The sequence below is a fragment of the Notolabrus celidotus genome, chromosome 11 (genome assembly GCF_009762535.1).
Source record: "Notolabrus celidotus isolate fNotCel1 chromosome 11, fNotCel1.pri, whole genome shotgun sequence".
NCBI classification, from domain to species: Eukaryota; Metazoa; Chordata; class Actinopteri; order Labriformes; family Labridae; genus Notolabrus; species Notolabrus celidotus.
In genome coordinates, this window is record NC_048282.1 from 9,700,918 (window position 1) to 9,719,313 (window position 18,396).

Consider the following 18,396-nt stretch of genomic DNA (forward strand, 5'->3'; position numbering starts at 1 on the left):
TCCCACTGTTGGTTGTTTTTTTCTCCTGTGATTGTTTGGGAGGCCTTCCACAGAGTTGTATTGAACAGAAATGACCTTGTTCCCCTGACCTTGTATATCCACTGCTGCAGGAGCAACAAACCATCCTTTGAAGGAAAACCTTTTTTTTGTAAGAACGGTTCATGCTGCTGAAAAACGTTTCAAAACACATCCAAAAAAAGATACATTTTGGCAATCCAGTTGCATAAAAAAGAAAAGATGATTTTGTTGTTTGTCTTCTTTTTTTTTTTTTTTGCAAGACAAAACACTGACTAAATCAATCAATAAATCTTTATATGTGTAGCACCAAATCACAACAAATGTTATCTTAAGACACTTTTACAAACAGCAGGTCTAGACCGTACTCTATGTTCTATTATTAACAAAGACCCATCATCAAGACAGGATAAGATCCAGTCCCATTTTACAGACTGGACACTCTGATCTCATCTTAATCCGACATGAGCAGAGCACTTTGCAGCATTTAGCAAGTTACAGTGGCAAGGAGAAACTTCCTTTAACAGGCAGAAACCTCCAGCAGGACCAGACTCATGTTATACAGACATACGAGACAAGGGACCGAGTTGCAGGGTTCCCACTCTTTTCCAGAGATCATTTTCCAGGACATTTTCATTGATGATCAAGCTGGTATGACAGTCTAAATTGAGTTCCTAATTTAGTTCCTAAATAGTCTAATATGTTCCTCTCAGTGGAAGTCTACATTGAAAGACATGTAGTCTATGGCTATCAATGAAATCATCTCTTACATACTTAAAAATTATGGCAAATTGATAATAGAATAATGCAACCACAGCTGTACAGCACTTCACTTTATTAGTGCAACCAAGTAACAATGATGGGCAACATCTCAGCTTTCTCTTTTCTCAAAAAATATATAATGAGCTAAGAAAAAAACAAAAGAACCAGCAAAGGAATTAAGAAGCTGCCTTACTGAAATAAATAAATAATAATGATCAGAGGATCAGTGCATTAATGACCTAAATAGAACTGAATGACAAAGATGGCCACAAATGTTTCTCAACTCAACTCAAACTCAAAATATACCTGCTTAATCATGATATTCATCCTGCTAAGTGGTCGATATAAAACAAAGCAAATGTCACGTTTTTTTATTTGAGTTACCGTAAACTCTGAAAAAATCACACCGGTGTAAAGACGCACTCTGTATTTGAGGATCTCTCAGAGGTTTAAAAAAATGTAAACTGTCTTCCTGCATGGCGATGTCTATTATGATCAGCGATGTCTACAACATGGAGTTTCTGTGCAGCTGTGTCGCTCTTTTTGTTCCGTTTGTTTTCACTATCAGGAGTTTGCACTCCTAATAGCTAGAGCAGGGGCTCTCAAACTTTTTGGAGCCAGGGACCCCTTACAGGTGAGAAAATTGTCCAAGGCCCCCTCATAATTGTAACACAGATTAAGCACATAAGTGATGTGTCACGATCAAAAGCTGCGGCTCTGAGAGCCGATGCTTTAAAGTGAATCAGAAGAGCCGGCTCCCAGTTTTTTTCTTTCGCTGCTTAGCTCTCTCAGGGCTCAGCACCAGTTCTACTCACAGCAGAACTTTGTTTTGATTGGTCAGCATGGTGGCCATGCGGCCAATCACATGTGAGGATATAGGATACAGGTGATAGAGGGGAAGCTGTGTATCGTAGCGACATCTGTTCCTTCAGAGAGAGTCTTTTTGAAGACCGGGCAAATACTCACTAAGAGGAGAAATCGGATCAGCCCATCCAAGCTGACCAGCCCACCATCTGATTTTCCTCAATGCCAACCTGAGGACATTAATAATGTTTGCCCTAATCATAAATCTAACCATAAGCCTGACCCTAATCATAACCCTAATCGTAATAATAACCCTAATCCTAATCCTAACCCTAATCCTAACCCCAATCCTAACCCTTATCACAACCCTAACCCTAATCGCAACCCTAAGCCTAATCCTAACCCTAGCCCTAATCACAACCCAAACCCTAACCCTAATAACAATCCTAACCCTAATCACAACCCTAACCCTAACCCTAATCACAATCCTAACCCTAATCACAACCCTAACCCTAATCACAACCCTAACCCTAATCACAACCCTAACCCTAACCCTAATCACAATCCTAACCCTAATCACAACCCTAACCCTAATCACAACCCTAACCCTAATCACAACCCTAACCCTAATCACAACCCTAACCCTAACCCTAATCACAATCCTAACCCTAATCACAATCCTAACCCTAATCACAACCCTAACCCTAACCCTAATCACAATCCTAACCCTAATCACAACCCTAACCCTAACCCTAATCACAACCCTAACCCTAATCACAACCCTAACCCTAATCACAACCCTAACCCTAATCACAACCCTAACCCTAACCCTAATCACAATCCTAACCCTAATCACAACCCTAACCCTAACCCTAATCACAACCCTAACCCTAATCACAACCCTAACCCTAATCACAACCCTAACCCTAACCCTAACCCTATCCCTAATCACAATCCTAACCCTAATCACAACCCTAACCCTAACCCTAATCACAACCCTAACCCTAATCACAACCCTAACCCTAACCCTAATCACAATCCTAACCCTAATCACAACCCTAACCCTAACCCTAATCACAACCCTAACCCTAATCACAACCCTAACCCTAATCACAACCCTAACCCTAACCCTAATCACAATCCTAACCCTAATCACAACCCTAAACCTAACCCTAATCACAAACCTAACCCTACTCATAAAACTAACCCTAACCCTAATCAAAACCCTTAACCTAATCATAACCCTAACCCTAATCACAATCCAAATCCTAATCACAACCCTAACCCTAATGCTAATCACAATCACAATCCTAACCCTAATCCTAACCCTATTCCTAACCCTAATCACAACCCTAACCCTAATCATAACCTTAACCCTATCCCTAACCTTAACCCTAACCCTGACCCCAACCCTAATCACAACCCTAACCCTAATCATAATCCTAACCCTAACACTAATCTCAACCCTAATCATAATCACAACCCTAATCACAACCCTAACCCTAATCCTAACCTTGATCATAACCCTAATCATAACCCTAACCCTAATCATAACCCTAACCCTTATCTTAACCCTAACCCTTATCTTAACCCTAAACCTATTCCTAACCCCAAACCCTAATCACAACCCTAACCCTAATCCTAACCCTAATCCCAACCCTAACTTTAACCCTTACCCTAATCACAACCCTAACCCTAATCACAACCCTAATCCTAATCACAACCCTTACCCTAACCCTAATCATAACCCTAACCCTAATCACAACCCTAACCCTAATCCTAACCCTAACCCTTATCATAAATCTAATCATAAGCCCAACCCTAATGCTAACCCTAACCCTTATCATAACCCTAACCCTGACCCTAATCACAACCCTTATCGTAATCCGAACCCTAACCCTAATCCTAACCCTATCCATAACCCTATCCCGAATCCCGACCCTAACCCTAACCCTAATCCTAACCATAAACCTGATCCTAATCCTAATCAAAACCCTAACCCTAATCATAACCCTAACCCTAACCCTAATCACAACCCTTACCGTAATCCTAACCCTAACCCTAATCCTAACCCTAATCACAAACCTAACCCTAATCAAAACCCTAACCATAATTACAACCCTAACCCTAACCATAATCACAACCCTAACCCTAATCACAACCCTTACCGTAATCCTAACCCTAACCCTAATCCTAACCCTAATCCTAACCCTAATCCTAACCCTAACCCTTATCACAACCCTAACCCTAATCAAAACCCTAACCCTAACCCTAATCACAACCCTAACCCTAATCAAAACCCTGACCCTAACCCTAAACACAACCCTAACCCTAGCCCTAAACCTAACCCTAACCCTAATCACAATCCTAACCCTAATCAAAACCCTAACCCTAATCACAATCCTAACCCTAGCCCTAATCTCAACCCCAATCACAACCCTAACCCTAATCAAAACCCTAACCCTAACCCTAATCACAACCCTAACCCTAGCCCTAATCACAACCCTAACCCTAACCCTAATCACAATCCTAACCCTAATCAAAACTCTAACCCTAACCCTAATCACAACCCTAACCCTAGCCCTAATCACAACCCTAACCCTAATCACAAACCTAACCCTAACCCTAACCCTAATCCTAACCATAACCTTGATCCTAACCCTAATCCTAACCCTAATCACAACCCTAACCCTAATCCTAACCCTAATCACAACCCTAATCCTAATCACAACCGTAACCCTAATCACAACCCTAACCCTTGTCATATCCTTAACCCTAACCCTAATCACAACACTAATCTTAAAAAGTTGTGAGGCACAGACCCCCAAGCTCTCTGCCCGACTCCACTGGTCACACTATTACTTAAATATTAGACTCTTTGAATCAAAAGAGCACTCTACAAGGTTAATGTACCATAAAACATAAACGATATACCCCTGTTTTCTGTGAATGCATGATTATGAAGTGAAGGAGAAAAGATGTGAAAAAAGTTGCGCAGTGTCGCTGTCTTTTCCAGCACAGCGTGCACTCAACTTTCAATGAATGGGGATGTGTTTTGTTAATAGGGTCAGGTCACACACAGCCATGTTGGAATAATTTTCCAGGACTATGTGTGATTTTCCAGGACATTTGACTTTTTCTCCCATTTTCCAGGTATTTTCCAGTACTGGAGAACTGGTCAACTGTTTTCCAGGTTTTCCAGGACGCGTGGGAACCCTGGAGTTGGGAAGAGGAATAGAGTAGAATAAGAGAGAGAGAGAGAGAGAGAGAGAGAGAGAGAGAGAGAGAGAGAGAGAGAGAGAGAGAGAGAGAGAGAGAGATGATAGTGATGATAGTGATGATAGTGATGATAGTGATGATAGTGATGAGATGAATAGTCGTAGTAGCTGTTGCCGCTGGAGTCCTGCATGTCTGTGGAAGCTGGAGTCTGTAACGTCCACAGCAGCAGGCCGTCTACGGTGGCGACCCAGAGGAACCTACGAGACAAGGGAGCTCAGGGACTCCAGAAAGGTCTATGGTTAGTAACTTTAATGGGACAGGGAGAGTTAAAGTAAGTGATGGGGGGATGGGGGTGAGATAGAATCCCAGTGTGTCAGTGCGCCAGTTCCTCCCGCAGTCTAAGCCTATAGCAGCATAACTAAGAGCCGGTCAAAGCCTGAGCCAGCTCTAACTATAAGCTTTATAAAAAAGGAAAGTTTGAAGCCTAACCTTCAAAGAAGAGAGGATGTCTTCCTCCTGGACCCTGACTGGTGGAAGATTTTTGTCCTCCCCAAACGTAAATCTTGTAACATTGGGGCCAAACTTTGAATCAATTTTGGAACACAAATTGCACCCACGTGAGAAATAATAAATCATAAACGTTTGTCTTTTGGTGGATTTGGGATAAATTGCCAAAAAAAAGAAGAACACAGATTTCCTCACACTGTTGGTTTTTATTAAAATATAACTTCATAGCCACAAAATCACATAAACACTCACCAAATGTGTCACTTGTTTTGATTCCCTAGATGTTTGCACAGACAGCAGACATAACATCCTGTAGGAGTGAAAGCGTGGTGACAGTGAGCACAGTGAGAAACTAAATGCCTTTAAAGTCTTCATGTGGCAGTGTCGACACGGAACGACCGAACGCTCTGATGACAGAACAAAAAGAAAGACGATGCAACGTGTAAATAAAGCTTCTGTTTTTTCACACTGACATGTAGGGGATGATTTTTGAAATAAGACACATTAATTAGACATTAACTTTGTTTTCAAGGCAACCTCAGACTACTATTTAAATAACTGTGCTGGTTTACCAACAGGTATCACCAGCTCCTAAGTACTTTAAAAGGCTGGACGATGGACCGATTAATCAAAGAGAGAGTTTGACATTCTGAAGAGTATTACTGACAAGACTCACATGAGATGATCAATACTACTCACTGTCTGAAAAAAGTGGAACTACAGCCAGCTGGAGCCAGCATGAGACAGGTCACAAGTTTAAAATCTGCCTGAAGCTGAGTTATCACTACATCAATAGATTTCTTCTTGATGTGCACATACAGGAATTTCAACATCATACTGTAGGCCTACCATTGAGGAAAACAATCAGCATCAACTAAAGTGTTGAGTTTTCCCATGGACATGTGGGCAGAGAGTGAAACTGAGACAACAACAAGAGGAAGTGCAACTGGCGTCAACTTTTTCATGTGTGCAGGGCTTTGACAATAAACATTGTTTGAACTGTGAAATCACTAACTTCACTTCAGTTTGGTAACCACTACTACCTATGAGCAGATGAAAGCATTGTGATGTTAACAAATTAAAACATTTGATTTGTTTGAATATAGAAATGTAAAATCAGGGCTGTCACCATTGATCCCAATGCATTACAATGTTTTTTAATGGGTATCTTTTTGTCCCTTTTTGCACACCGTCTTCCTGCTTCCTGTTGCAGCTGTGATGGAAAATAACACCAACACCACTGTGCTATTAAATGACACATTTCACTTGAAATCTCCCAAAGGGGTCAGACAACAAGTCCAAAGTGAGGTGCACTTTGTGTCTAACACAAGCTGCAACCTCCAGCCGTGAGAATTGAAGCCAATGCAGAAGTGTTAAAAACTGCAGTTCCTCGAGTTTCCGCTTGAGGCTGGCTCTGGAAGTACCGGAAACCACATACACACCAATTAAAAAAAGCCGATCTTTACAGCAGAAATAAACATGTAGTTGTTGGCTAGGAGGCTCAAAGTCCGCCTCTCAGACGTTAGGTTGAGTTCAGCATTTCCACTATGGCTCCCGCTGACGATTGGCTTCAAAACAGCGCTTCAGAAACAGATGGGTGACGTCATGACAAATGGGATTAACAACGGTATGACAGCCCCAGTAAAAACTTAAACCTGGATTAAAATGTACATTTCATTACGCAGGGAGACTTATTTGTATCTATCACTGTCTTCTTCAGTCTTATTCTCTCCCCGTTGTTTTTAAATGTCTGCAGACACTTGACCTGCTCATGCAGTCTCGGCCTCTTATGGCTAGCCTTGACAATAATCCCGTCATGGTTCAGGTACTTGATCTTTTAAGGTACATTATCATCCTTGTAGGGACATACAGTATGTGGTGAGCCATGTGATACTATTGGTGGTCTTATGCTTGCAGGTTGAATTCATGTGTGTTTGTGTCATTATAATGCCAGTGGGATGGTTTCCAGTTCCAGGTCAGTATCAATCTTCTATTGTAAGTCTTGTCAACACAGTAAAGAAAAGAAAAGAAAGTAAGTAAAGGGATTTTACCAACCTAAATGTTGTCATCAAACTTTTAATAAACATCTCCACTTTCACATATCTACTTTGAGAACTTAAGCTAACACATTGAACACACAGATGCAGTAATGGGTTTGAAAAGTAGCTGTTATTACATTCATTGTTATCGATGTAAATGTGGCGGTGACTAACGATGAAGAAACTCTGGTCAATCGTCCAGCCCCACAGATGAAGACACACTGATGCGCTGGTAAAACACAACCTTAGCTGTGGTCTAGTTCTCACAGTATCACAGTTTACACATAGATCGCATACAGTAAGACAGAGTGACATAAACTGTGAGTCAGATATCAATATTTCATCCCCTTCTAGTGTAAAAAGTACTGTGTAACAGTGTCACAATAAAAGCTTTTAGCAAAGCACTATTAAAACACTGAAATACCTCAAATAAGAAATCAAATACTGACGAGACAGGCTGGTTTCACAAAGCCTCAAGTTTCAGTGTGTATGAGGTTTCTTTTTTTTTACCAAAAATAGATCATACTAGTTGTAGCAAACAGCAGACGTATGTGACTTCATGAGTGCATTAACACACATCTGTGTACTGCTCTGCTATTGAGATGTTGATCTTTGAGACATTCAGAACAAGAACAGCAAGGTAAGAGAGATAGCCAGTGTGCTTCAGTTTATGCTGTTAACATTTTTTTTTTATCCAGAAGTTTAGTTATTTAATGTCTCACTTGAAACTGAAATTATGAATTATTGGGATATGACTGTAAGCTTGTAAATGTTGAATTAAATCTAAGTGTTACTCTGTGTTTGGACAAATTCATGTTCTTCTCTTATGGTGCAACTGCATTTAAAGCTAATGAACGGATGGTATAAGGTGCAAATTCACAGACAGCGGCACAAAATAAAGTCAGCCCAAGTTTACAATGGTTTAACTTGAGCTAAAGGCTGAGATGCATCATATTTTTTTCAGAATCTGTGAAGGTACTGAGAAGGATGAGAACTGAATCCAGAGAATCCATCCATACATTTGTGCAAATGTACGTCAGAACACATGACAACGAGGTTTTATGGTTCTGAAACAAAGAGTAAGGCTTTGACAACCCTTCATTAATAAAGGTACTTTAAGTATCACGTAGTGAGAGATCTGCAGCTACAAAGTTAATGTCGAACATACATGTAGGATGAAATGTGACAGACAATAAAACGTGGATCTCCTGCATCAGTTTTCTGTTTGCTTTAAGTGACAGCACAAACAAATACAACAGTGCAACATTTTCTGTCTCAGTTTTGTGACTGCTGTAGAAATAGTGAAGAGGTGTTGACACAGAGCTTTGGCACACAATCTTTTAAGTGTTGGACCTTTGAACAATATTTAGTAAGATGTAGAATCTAAAACAATCACTCTAATTATTCATATTATTCATATATTGATTAAAAGTGCTGTGTCAATCAAAGTGTCCACTTACTGCATCTGCGACATAAAGCACTACATCGTCTGCATATTGGAAATTCTGGAGTTTTGAGTTCTTGTGATGGATCATTGAGATTAAGTCAGATTTATGGTAACTTTGCAGAACTTAAATACATTACATTAATCTGTTTGGCATTTTGGAGACTTGTTTGTATAATAGAGTAGATAAAGTTTGGAGGAAGAAGAACAGCATGACACAAATTTGTGCTCTTCTGTAGCTCAACCAGAGGGTATGTACATAAAGTGAAGCTTTTCCATACTTCAAATAAAAATGTTGATATTATAGAAAGCATGTTTATTCACTTTCTTTTTGAAGAGTTAGATGTCAGGTGTGTTACTGAATATGTTTTTCAGCACATGTGGCTAACTTAGCTTAGCATACAAAAATGGAAACGGAGAAAACAGATTAAAACCGGCATCACTTTTTATTTCTCTTTTTTGTAGGGATAAAATGTAGATTTTTGTTATGTTAAAAACCTTGGTTATCTAAGAGTAAGAGGTTCCCCTATTTTTTTTTTCCCATACTGAGCTAGGTTGGTTGTGCTCACTATGTTTAGCTACATACTTACTATGCAGCTTTTAAACTGGTACTGATGAAACAGTTATTTCCCAATACAGTGAACAGTTTCTTTAAGTTTGAACAGGAGTTTGTGTCATTAATCAGTTAGTCCTAAGGTGGCCCTTCATCTTACTGCTCCTCTTCCTACTTAAAATGAGACACGTTTACTGTGCTGCCTTCAAAACACCAGTTATCAGATTCTGTTTGCTTTTGTTTTTGTACCTCAAAAATGAAACAGCAGAGAATGAGATTAAATAAATCTGAAAGTACATTTCATGAATAAATAGAGATTCAAGTTTTTCATGAGATAACATTCCCCTGTGTGTAGCAGGTATATAACCTGATTTCTCATGAACAGAAAATCTGTCCCATTCATTCTTATTATAAATAAATAATAAAATAAATGATGTTTCAAAACACAAAATACTACAGGTTGCTGAACTTCTTTAACAGCCTCCAGTTGTACTGCATAGAACAGCCCACTCACACATGGTCTGCTATAAGTTTGTTCTATCAATATGTTTAAAGAAATAAAGTCAAAGCAATCTTTCTGTCTTGTTGCAAAGGTATAAAGTTGCTACATTTGCTCTGATGAAACCAAAGAGATGAAGTGAAGGACGAGTCGAGCTCAGAGTCAGCCAACTCATGGTAATAATGCAGGAAGACTGACAGACAGAGTGATGAAGAGGAATGGTAACAAAATAAAGGTTAACACGCTGAAAACTCAAACTTCAACGTCAATATTGTAATGTATTTTGCCCTCAGGTAAAATAGTCAGATTAGCTGGATGTGTTCAAGCAGAAAACCCTTCACCCAGGTGTGTAAATGGTCAGGTGTGCTGTCTCTCCATCCCAGTAAAGAATTTGAAGCTGTGATGGATTCCTCTGTTTGAACTCGCCGAGTGATAACAATCAGAAAATGCTTTACTGTCCGATCAAAGGCATCTCTGGGCAAACGTAACAAAACCGGTGCAATGAGACGGTGACTGGCAGAGAGTTCAGTGATGAAGGAGGAAACTCAGAGACCCAGACTCTGAGCCAGAGAGACGCCGCGGAAGCAGAGGGCGAGGAAGCCCGTGCCCAGCAGGTCCCCCAGGGCGGTCAGGTAGGGGATGGAGAAGTTGTCGGGGTCCAGACTCCGTCTCCACATGGATCGGATGATGATGTCAGCAACATAAAGCAGGATGGACACCTGGAGGGAGAGAAATCTTAATTAATAGCCCAAAGAGAAAAAAAACTCTGTTATTTAAAGAAATGCTGTTTAAACAACATGCTGTTTTGAAGAAACAGACCTTTTAAAACATTTGACACAGCTCCAAACTAAATGACTTTAAACGGTTATTTAAAGAGAAAAAGTTATGTAATGAAATCAGTTTTTTTACAGTAAAGTCTACAGATGACTCTGATTACGTTTAGGACAATTTGCCATGCTGTTCACTGAAAATTTTGGATGTTCCAAGGAAAATTCTGCAACATCTGACATTTCGAGAGCAGAAGACCACAAGAGCTGCATGATGAGAGCTTCAAATGCTGAAAGAATTTGACCCTGGGCTAAGCTGTGTAAGATAATTACGAGCAGATAAACCTGATTGAGACAGCCCCACCTTGGGTTTAATGTTTGCCCTTTTATGTGCTTGAGAAGGTAGCCACGCCCTGATGCATAGCCAGGTTTAGCGTCTAGTTTAATCTGATTGGATCATATACTAACTGAACATGTCTATGCATTGCAAACAACTTTAATCTGTTGAGTGTGACCATAAAATCACACAGAAAATGTTAACTGGGGTAATTTATCTTTAAAGGATAAGAGTTGTTTCTTCTAAACTTGCATTATTGGACTTTTTTTCAGGACTGTAGACTGTATCTAAAGACAGACGACATGACAGCTTCCCAAAAGTGAAGCCAAAACATGTGCTTCCCACTACCAACTAGCATAAAAATCTAAATATACTTTTAATTCATTTTTCTAAAAGAGGGTTTCTGTCTGTGTAGAGCAGGGCGATATTGAATAAATAATGTTATTGTAATCACGGTAACATTTTGAATGTCAGTGGATATCGATATCACGATAAATAGCAAACCATGATTTCATTTAAAATCAATGTCAGATTTTTGAAAGTTTAAGAAACTAGACAGTTTGTTCGCTTGTATCTGGATTTAGTTTTCTGATAAACTTCTTGAATCCCTCATTTTTGACAGTGCTAACAGGAAGCAGGTATTTTGTGTAAGATGAGATTTTGGTGAAGTTTTAGTTTGTAGATTCTTATTTTTCTCAGGTTGAGGTAATTTGCATAATTTGATTTAAATTTACAACAAAGATGTATCAAATTGTGTATCATTTTATAGATTATTGTTTTGAGTTGTGCACTCCCCTTTAAGATTACTACGGGTTACGGGCAGAGTGATGTTGTTTCCCACAGTGTAGTGAATGCATCACGATTTATCGCAATGGTCATGCTGGACATTAAATATGTTCACAGCAGAAGTTATCTCCCTTCTCTTCTTGTACCCACATCCTGAAAGCATTTTTAATAAAGTGTATTAAGTTAAAAGTCAATGCAGAGTCGACACAGTGTCAGACTAACAACTCTGCTTTGAGTTTGTAGTTTTTGAGTTTTCTCCAGTGTCGCTGTCGCTCGTTTCACCTTTTTACATTCCGCTCCAAACATCTTTCACCCGCCTACCTCTCATCCTGCGACATGATTGGCTGTTCAATTCTGTTTTCTTCTTCGGTCTAACATTGGGTGGCAACTAGCATTTAAAGCACATTAGCGCTCCCTCCCTTTCTAGTGGTTGGGGGATGTAATTACAGGTTTAAATATATCACATTTTTATCGAACATTTGTTATATTTATAATGAAAAAAATTATATCATGATAATTATCATTATCACAGCCCTATGTTCGTGCCGTTTTTTTCTTATCAATTTCTGTCAAAATCTTTGTTTTCCTGAGAAGTGTATTAGTTGAGTTTCCCCCTGCTGGCCATTCAAAAAATGCATGTTTAAGGCGTCTACATACCAGCTTTACTCTGAAACCAGGAGCTTCACCCATGGTTTTGAAGAAAATATTGTGGACATGATGGGTGGTGTTGATCATTACTTTAGTGAATTTAATAAAACAGTATGCTCCACTGCACAGCTGCATCACTTCAGCTGCTCCTCCTCGCTCTCAGTCAGTTTGTTTTTCTGTCTCCCACTGTGATCTGATGTCTTATGAGTCAGGCGATCTCAACAGCAGCTTCCCATGAGTCCTAGAGGCCTTTAAGTTATCTTAAGGACAACATCAGCTTTTCTGGACACAGCGGGACATTCAATTTAATTTGACCCCTCAAAGCTTATAAAGATTATCACTGGCTTCATGCACAACATCTAATTTAGTGCAATCATACAAACAATACCGTCAAACTTTGTTTAACAAGTTTCAGGTTTTGACTAAGTCCTAACAGCTGGTTTGTTGATGAGGTCAGCGAGGTGAGGCGTGGCATGACTGTGGTGTGCTCTAGTTCAGCCGTGGAACAAATCTGAATCTCAGTGAGCTGCTGAAACACCAACACCTGGCACCTGATCATTTCACAGTTTGGTAACAGGTGGCAGGTTCGACTGCACACTCATAACCCTCTGATGATTCTGTGTCAACAGACTGAATCAGTGTCATGTGAAACATCGGAGCCATCTGAGGGCCGGTGAGTTCATGAGAAACTAGCCGGAGTTTTCTCTCTCACGGTTTACCTGGAACACAGCAGCAAACAGGTAGCAGACGGTGAACGCTACAGAGATAGGTGCCTCATCTCCCTGCAGCAGAGAGATGGCGTAGAGGAAGACCATGTGACCAGGGACAACCAGCATCAGGAGGACCCGGGCTGACTTGGAGTTCACCCCTTAGAGAAACAGAGAGGAGGGACATTCATTCAATAAATAAATACTGTCGTACCTTAAGTCTCTAAAGTAGTAAGGGAGGTAGAGCCTTCAGTTATCAGGCCCCTCTCCTTTGGAATCATCTCCCAGTCAGGATCCGGGAGGCAGACACCCTCTCTACTTTTAAATAATAGGCTTCAAACTTTCCTTTGTGACTAGCTTATAATTCGAGCTGGCTCAAGCTTGGACCAGCGCTTAGTTATGCTGCTGTAGACTTAGACTGCTGGGGGAACTGACACACAGGGATCCTTTCTCACCCCTTTCCCCAAACCCACCCCCCCAAAACTTACTTTAACTCTCCCTGTCCCATTGAAAGTTACTAACCATAGACCTTTCTGGAGTCCCTGAGCTCCCTTGCCTCGTAGGTTCCTCTGAGTCGCTGCCAAGGACTTCCTGTTGTTGTGGACGTGCCAGATTCCAGTAGCAACAGCTACTACTATCCATATTATCACTATGATTGCTCTCTCTCTCATATTCTCCTCTATCGCTCTTTCCAGCTCCGACTCCATCTCAGCAGATGTGTGTCTAGCATGAGTCTGGTCCTGCTGGAGGTTTCTGCCTGTTAAAGGAAGTTTGTCCTTGCAGCTGTAACTTACTAAATGCTGCAAAGTGCTCTACTCATGGTGGATTAAGATGAGATCAGACTGAGTCCTGTCTGTAAGAAAGGACTGGATCTTATCCTATCTTGGTGTTGGGTCTTTGTTAATAATTTAACATAGAGTACGGTCTAGACCTGCTCTGTTTGTAAAAGCGTCTTGAGATAACGTTTGTTGTGCTTTGGCGCTGTATGAATAAAGATTGATTGATTGATTGATATAGCTGCCATAAGCCAGTGGAGGATAGAATGTGCCTCTTTGTAGAAAACATGACTAAAACAGTTAAGTAAGAGGCTGGGTACTAAACTTTTTATTTGAAATCAAGACTACAGTCTCAGCCTGATTCAGCTCCGTTAGCTATATATTGCAATTTTCTTCACTTCTTCACAAATAAAGATTGATTGATTGATTTTTGCTTCTTTGGGGAGTTGTTGGTAAGTGAAGTGGCTTCACAGAGGGTATCATGATAGGACTTTCCACTGGTCACGTCAGCAGTGATTGTTGTGCCAAGCATGCTGGAGTGCTTATATCAAGAAGGACATGGCTTTTTAAATTACTCATATTATCCAGCCCGCATTCATGACACAAAGCCTTTATACAAACTAAACTATGGGGCAAACTTTGCGAGTGCCTTATTGTTTGTATTTTTAAATCTTGAGACAGAGCAGCTGGAAGTTGCAAGTGATCATGCACTCCCTCACAGATGATGGCGATGTAAACATGCAGGATGTATTACCTGAGGAGAAGAAGGTGACACAGGGATTGGGCCAGAACTGCCTCATCTTGTAGGGAAGCACTCCTGGGATGCTCCAGAAGTGCAGGTATGTGGAGATCCTGCTGGCTTGAATGGCCACCAAGTTCCCTCCGACTCCTACAGAGGAGGGAAAAGAGGACAGACTAAAGTATGTTAGTATTTCAAAGATGGCAGAGCAACAATTTAAATCTACTTCATGGTAGTGATCAACAACAAAACTTGCGCTCAAGGATATATCAGACCTTCCTTAAAAGGGGATTTTCAAAGCTTCTATTGATTTTCTAACTTCATTATCAACTAAAACAGAGCGTTCCTTCTGTCGAGGGAGAGTAAACAAGTTTAAAATCAGTTACACTTCATCTTTTCATCGCCTGCACACAAATTAATGACACAAGCTTGGCTCAGCCGATTGCACAGCCAGGGGTTTACAGAGAGCAGAGCCCATATTAACAAGCCTCAGAGGCCAAAGAACAGCTGAAATCTGGCCGCTGGAGTCAAAACACAAACATGAGCAACACTCGATATATCACAGAGAGACAAAAGAGACACATGCGTATGGAAAGAAAATGAACCGTATGCAGCCATATGGTTCCAGCAGTGAAATGTGACTCTGGTTGTGCAGAAACCATTATGTCCCTGTTCTGATGGGCAACATTTTGGGCCTGACTTTGTGTCAAGATGTTGGATCAGCTTGAGAAGTCATTTACATCTTTTGAGATCAGTCCCAGATGTGTCCCGCTTGAGAGCAAATCAGCTCACCAGGGTTAACCATGAGGGAGAGCAGATAAGACTTGATTCTCTCATTCTTAGTTTGAGACGTTTTTTATTCACTCCTTTAAAGCTGCATTTCGCCTGAGTGCAAAACAACTTTTTCCAGATCTAGCCGGTCCATTTTAATTAAGGCGTTGACAGGGAAATGTGCCTAATTCGGTTACATCAAACACCTTTCCAAGAATGTACCCAAAACAACGGCACATATGTTCTTTTCAAAGATGGGAAACACTTGGGGGAACTTTTGGTAAAATATAATAGTGGTTTATATGCAAACCAGGGAGGGAAATTGGAAATTCAAACCAGATTTGTGAATTTGGAATTGAACAGTGTTGCAAAGAGAGAGAGAAAAGAGAGATTGAGACACAGCAGGAAGATGGCAGAGAGTAAATTAGAAACAGTGACAGTGAGACTTGATGGTTATTAGAGGCTGCTGTCAGCTGTGCCAGGACACTGGGTGTGTACCATTAGTGGTTTATATTGACTCCTCTCCTATACTCAGAGGATCCCTGCATGCATCGCCTCCCAGCCAAACCACTTATTCTGGAGCTGCTTCTCTTTTGCCTCCACTTCCCTGTGTCTCCAGGCATTTTTCATCATCCACAGCAGCTTTATGAGGAGAAAATCAGTTCTTAATGCGAAGAGAGTAACTACAGACCTCTCTTCATTGTTTGGTGCTCTGATGTCTGCAGCTCATTGGGCTTTCCTCTTGGAGAGAAGAGCGGCAAGCTAATCCAAAAAGTCAAATTAAGCTGCAAATGGGTTTGTTGACAAAACTAATGTGCACTGAGTCGTGTTGTTTTCTCTCTTCTCTCTCCATCTCTCCTCATATCCATCTCTCCGTTTCTTTCCGGGTCTGAATTATTAACAGCAATATGATCCCTCTTCTCTTGCATAAGATTATAATCTTCATGACGCCTGGTCTGCATATGAAGAAAACGTGACTTCTTGGTCCGAAAGCAAAGCCGATGAGGATGTCTCTTCTACCTGCATTCTGTTGCATGGCCACCAGGAGGCGCCCTCACTTAGTCTGACAGTACTGGAGATCATGAGGAAATCAGTTTATTTCTTTCTTAATTTATCATCTTGGTGCGTTTTACTGATGATTACTGCTCTTAAATGCTGGTTTCTAATCGTCTGTTCTTCAGTTTGATGTTGCTGTCATGTTCAGACGGCATAAACCAACATCAGAGAGAGACTTCGAAGCAAAGTTCACGCAATGTCTTTGGTGCATCAGAAAGAGCTGCAACTTCAGGAGCATCTGAGGCTTTCTTTTCAGGACAGGAGTTAGATATAAGTCATAACCCATCAGCTGTGTGTTATTTTTATCTTTATACTAAGGTAAAGTTTTTCCTTGCATCACAAACACTTGTATCAAAGTGTTGCAGAGACTGCTCTGATAAGCATTTGAGAAACTTTAACACAAATGTTGAACTAACTGTGGACTTCTACCAGATCCGTGACCGGTCCGGCTCCGTGCCTTCTCATCCATCAACACCCACCGGTTGCGTTTTCAGAATGCAGCACAGAGCAGGACCGCCAGACAGCTGGAGTCATGTGACCGAGGTTTTCCCGCAGTAATTAATGAATCAACGATTCTCCTTCTCCTCTCCTCATCCATGTGGTCTTTATCGTCCTCTGAAAACCTCTGACCTGTTGACTCCAGGCCTGGCTCCGCTCATCATGACGGTTTGTTGTTGTAGTTAAGTGAAATATGATCTGGTGATAACACAGAGTGTTTTATTCTGAAAATTAACAGCATGTTTTCATTTTGTTTTGGTGCCTGACTTCCTGTCCCGCTGCATCTGCTCTGTTGAGATTGATGCGTCGTGCTCCGGCATCCGACAAAAATAGATGTCTTGCGTATCTGATCCGGAGGGCTCCATCGTGCCGGATCAGAGTCGACCTGGAACGCAACGGAGTGGATCCAGTGGAAGTTAACACATTGTCTAGAATAGAAACCTATCAAATCCGGTGCCGTGACAGATCAAGAAAGATGGACTGGACATGGATCCGGTGGAATTTGGCTGTAACAACTTTTTGAAACCTTCAAAAGTCAAGCCCAACCGATGTGGAGATTTTGAGATCGAGACAAGAGGGGACTATTTATGGATTACCAATGCAATAGGTTAAATTTTGGTCTGTGTTGAAATTGCACCAACTTCCTCAAAATGATTCACTTCCAGTCACTTTCTGTAAACTATGAACACCCTCTCTTCCAAGAATCAATCTTTAGGTTTACAGTCTTGTGATGACTCGTCAGCTCTTACTGTAACTCTCATGTCACCCCGGCATCCTTACAGTCAGCTGCTTTTTTCCAGTGAGTCATAAAACTGATCGACCACACAATATAACTTGTGAGTAAGAAAAGACGTTTCAGAGCAAGAATAAAAAACTTTCAGTAGCCTAGAAGGAAGGAGCTGAAATATAAATTAGAGGATTAGAGATGCTCTCAACACCACAACTCATAGTAGTCTGAATGAGGCTCCTCTGAGGTTTCTGTCGATACTGTGGTTGGTATGCTGGAAGAAGTCATGGAAGAAGCAGCAAAGGGAACAACCTGTTCATCCCACGTAACTTTAACTTTGATCAGGAACAGGTTTTGACAGTAAAACCAAGTCTGCCTCTCCTTGTCTGTGTTTATCTGTGCTCTCCTGTATGTTTAACATGAAAGCACACGTAAAAGTAAGCCTTGAACACTTTCTCAAACTACCATCACTCAAACATTTTGCAGGCTTTTTCAGTGATTTCTGCAGTCTAAAGAAGCATGATTTTTGCCACCTTAAAAAAGTGTTCCAATGCAATTTATGATGCTTTGAGGTTTTTTGTGCAACATGTTACAGCATCAACTGTGAGCGAGTAAGTCACGTGCCATCTGTGCTCGCTTACATCTGGGTAGTAGGGCATCAGGAGCTACAGCACTGGCTAGTGGTGGGTTGCTACCACAGACTGTATAAATAATGGATGTAGTATCTGTGACGTCACCCATC

General features: G+C 40.9%; 1 protein-coding gene across 4 annotated transcripts in view; it reads right to left on the reverse strand.

The window, feature by feature from the left end:
- Positions 1-7,367: 7,367 nt before the first annotated feature.
- Positions 7,368-18,396, reverse strand: part of LOC117821275 (solute carrier family 41 member 1-like) — a 38,694-nt gene continuing 27,665 nt past the window's right edge. For all 4 annotated transcript variants that reach the window (XM_034695436.1, XM_034695434.1, XM_034695435.1 and 1 more), the window contains 3 exons: positions 14,618-14,752; positions 13,100-13,248; positions 7,368-10,561 (listed from right to left, as the gene is read on the reverse strand). In XM_034695436.1, coding sequence (XP_034551327.1) covers positions 10,388-10,561; positions 13,100-13,248; positions 14,618-14,752 — 458 coding nt within the window. In that variant the 3' untranslated portion in view covers positions 7,368-10,387. The remainder of the gene's footprint in view (positions 10,562-13,099; positions 13,249-14,617; positions 14,753-18,396) is intronic.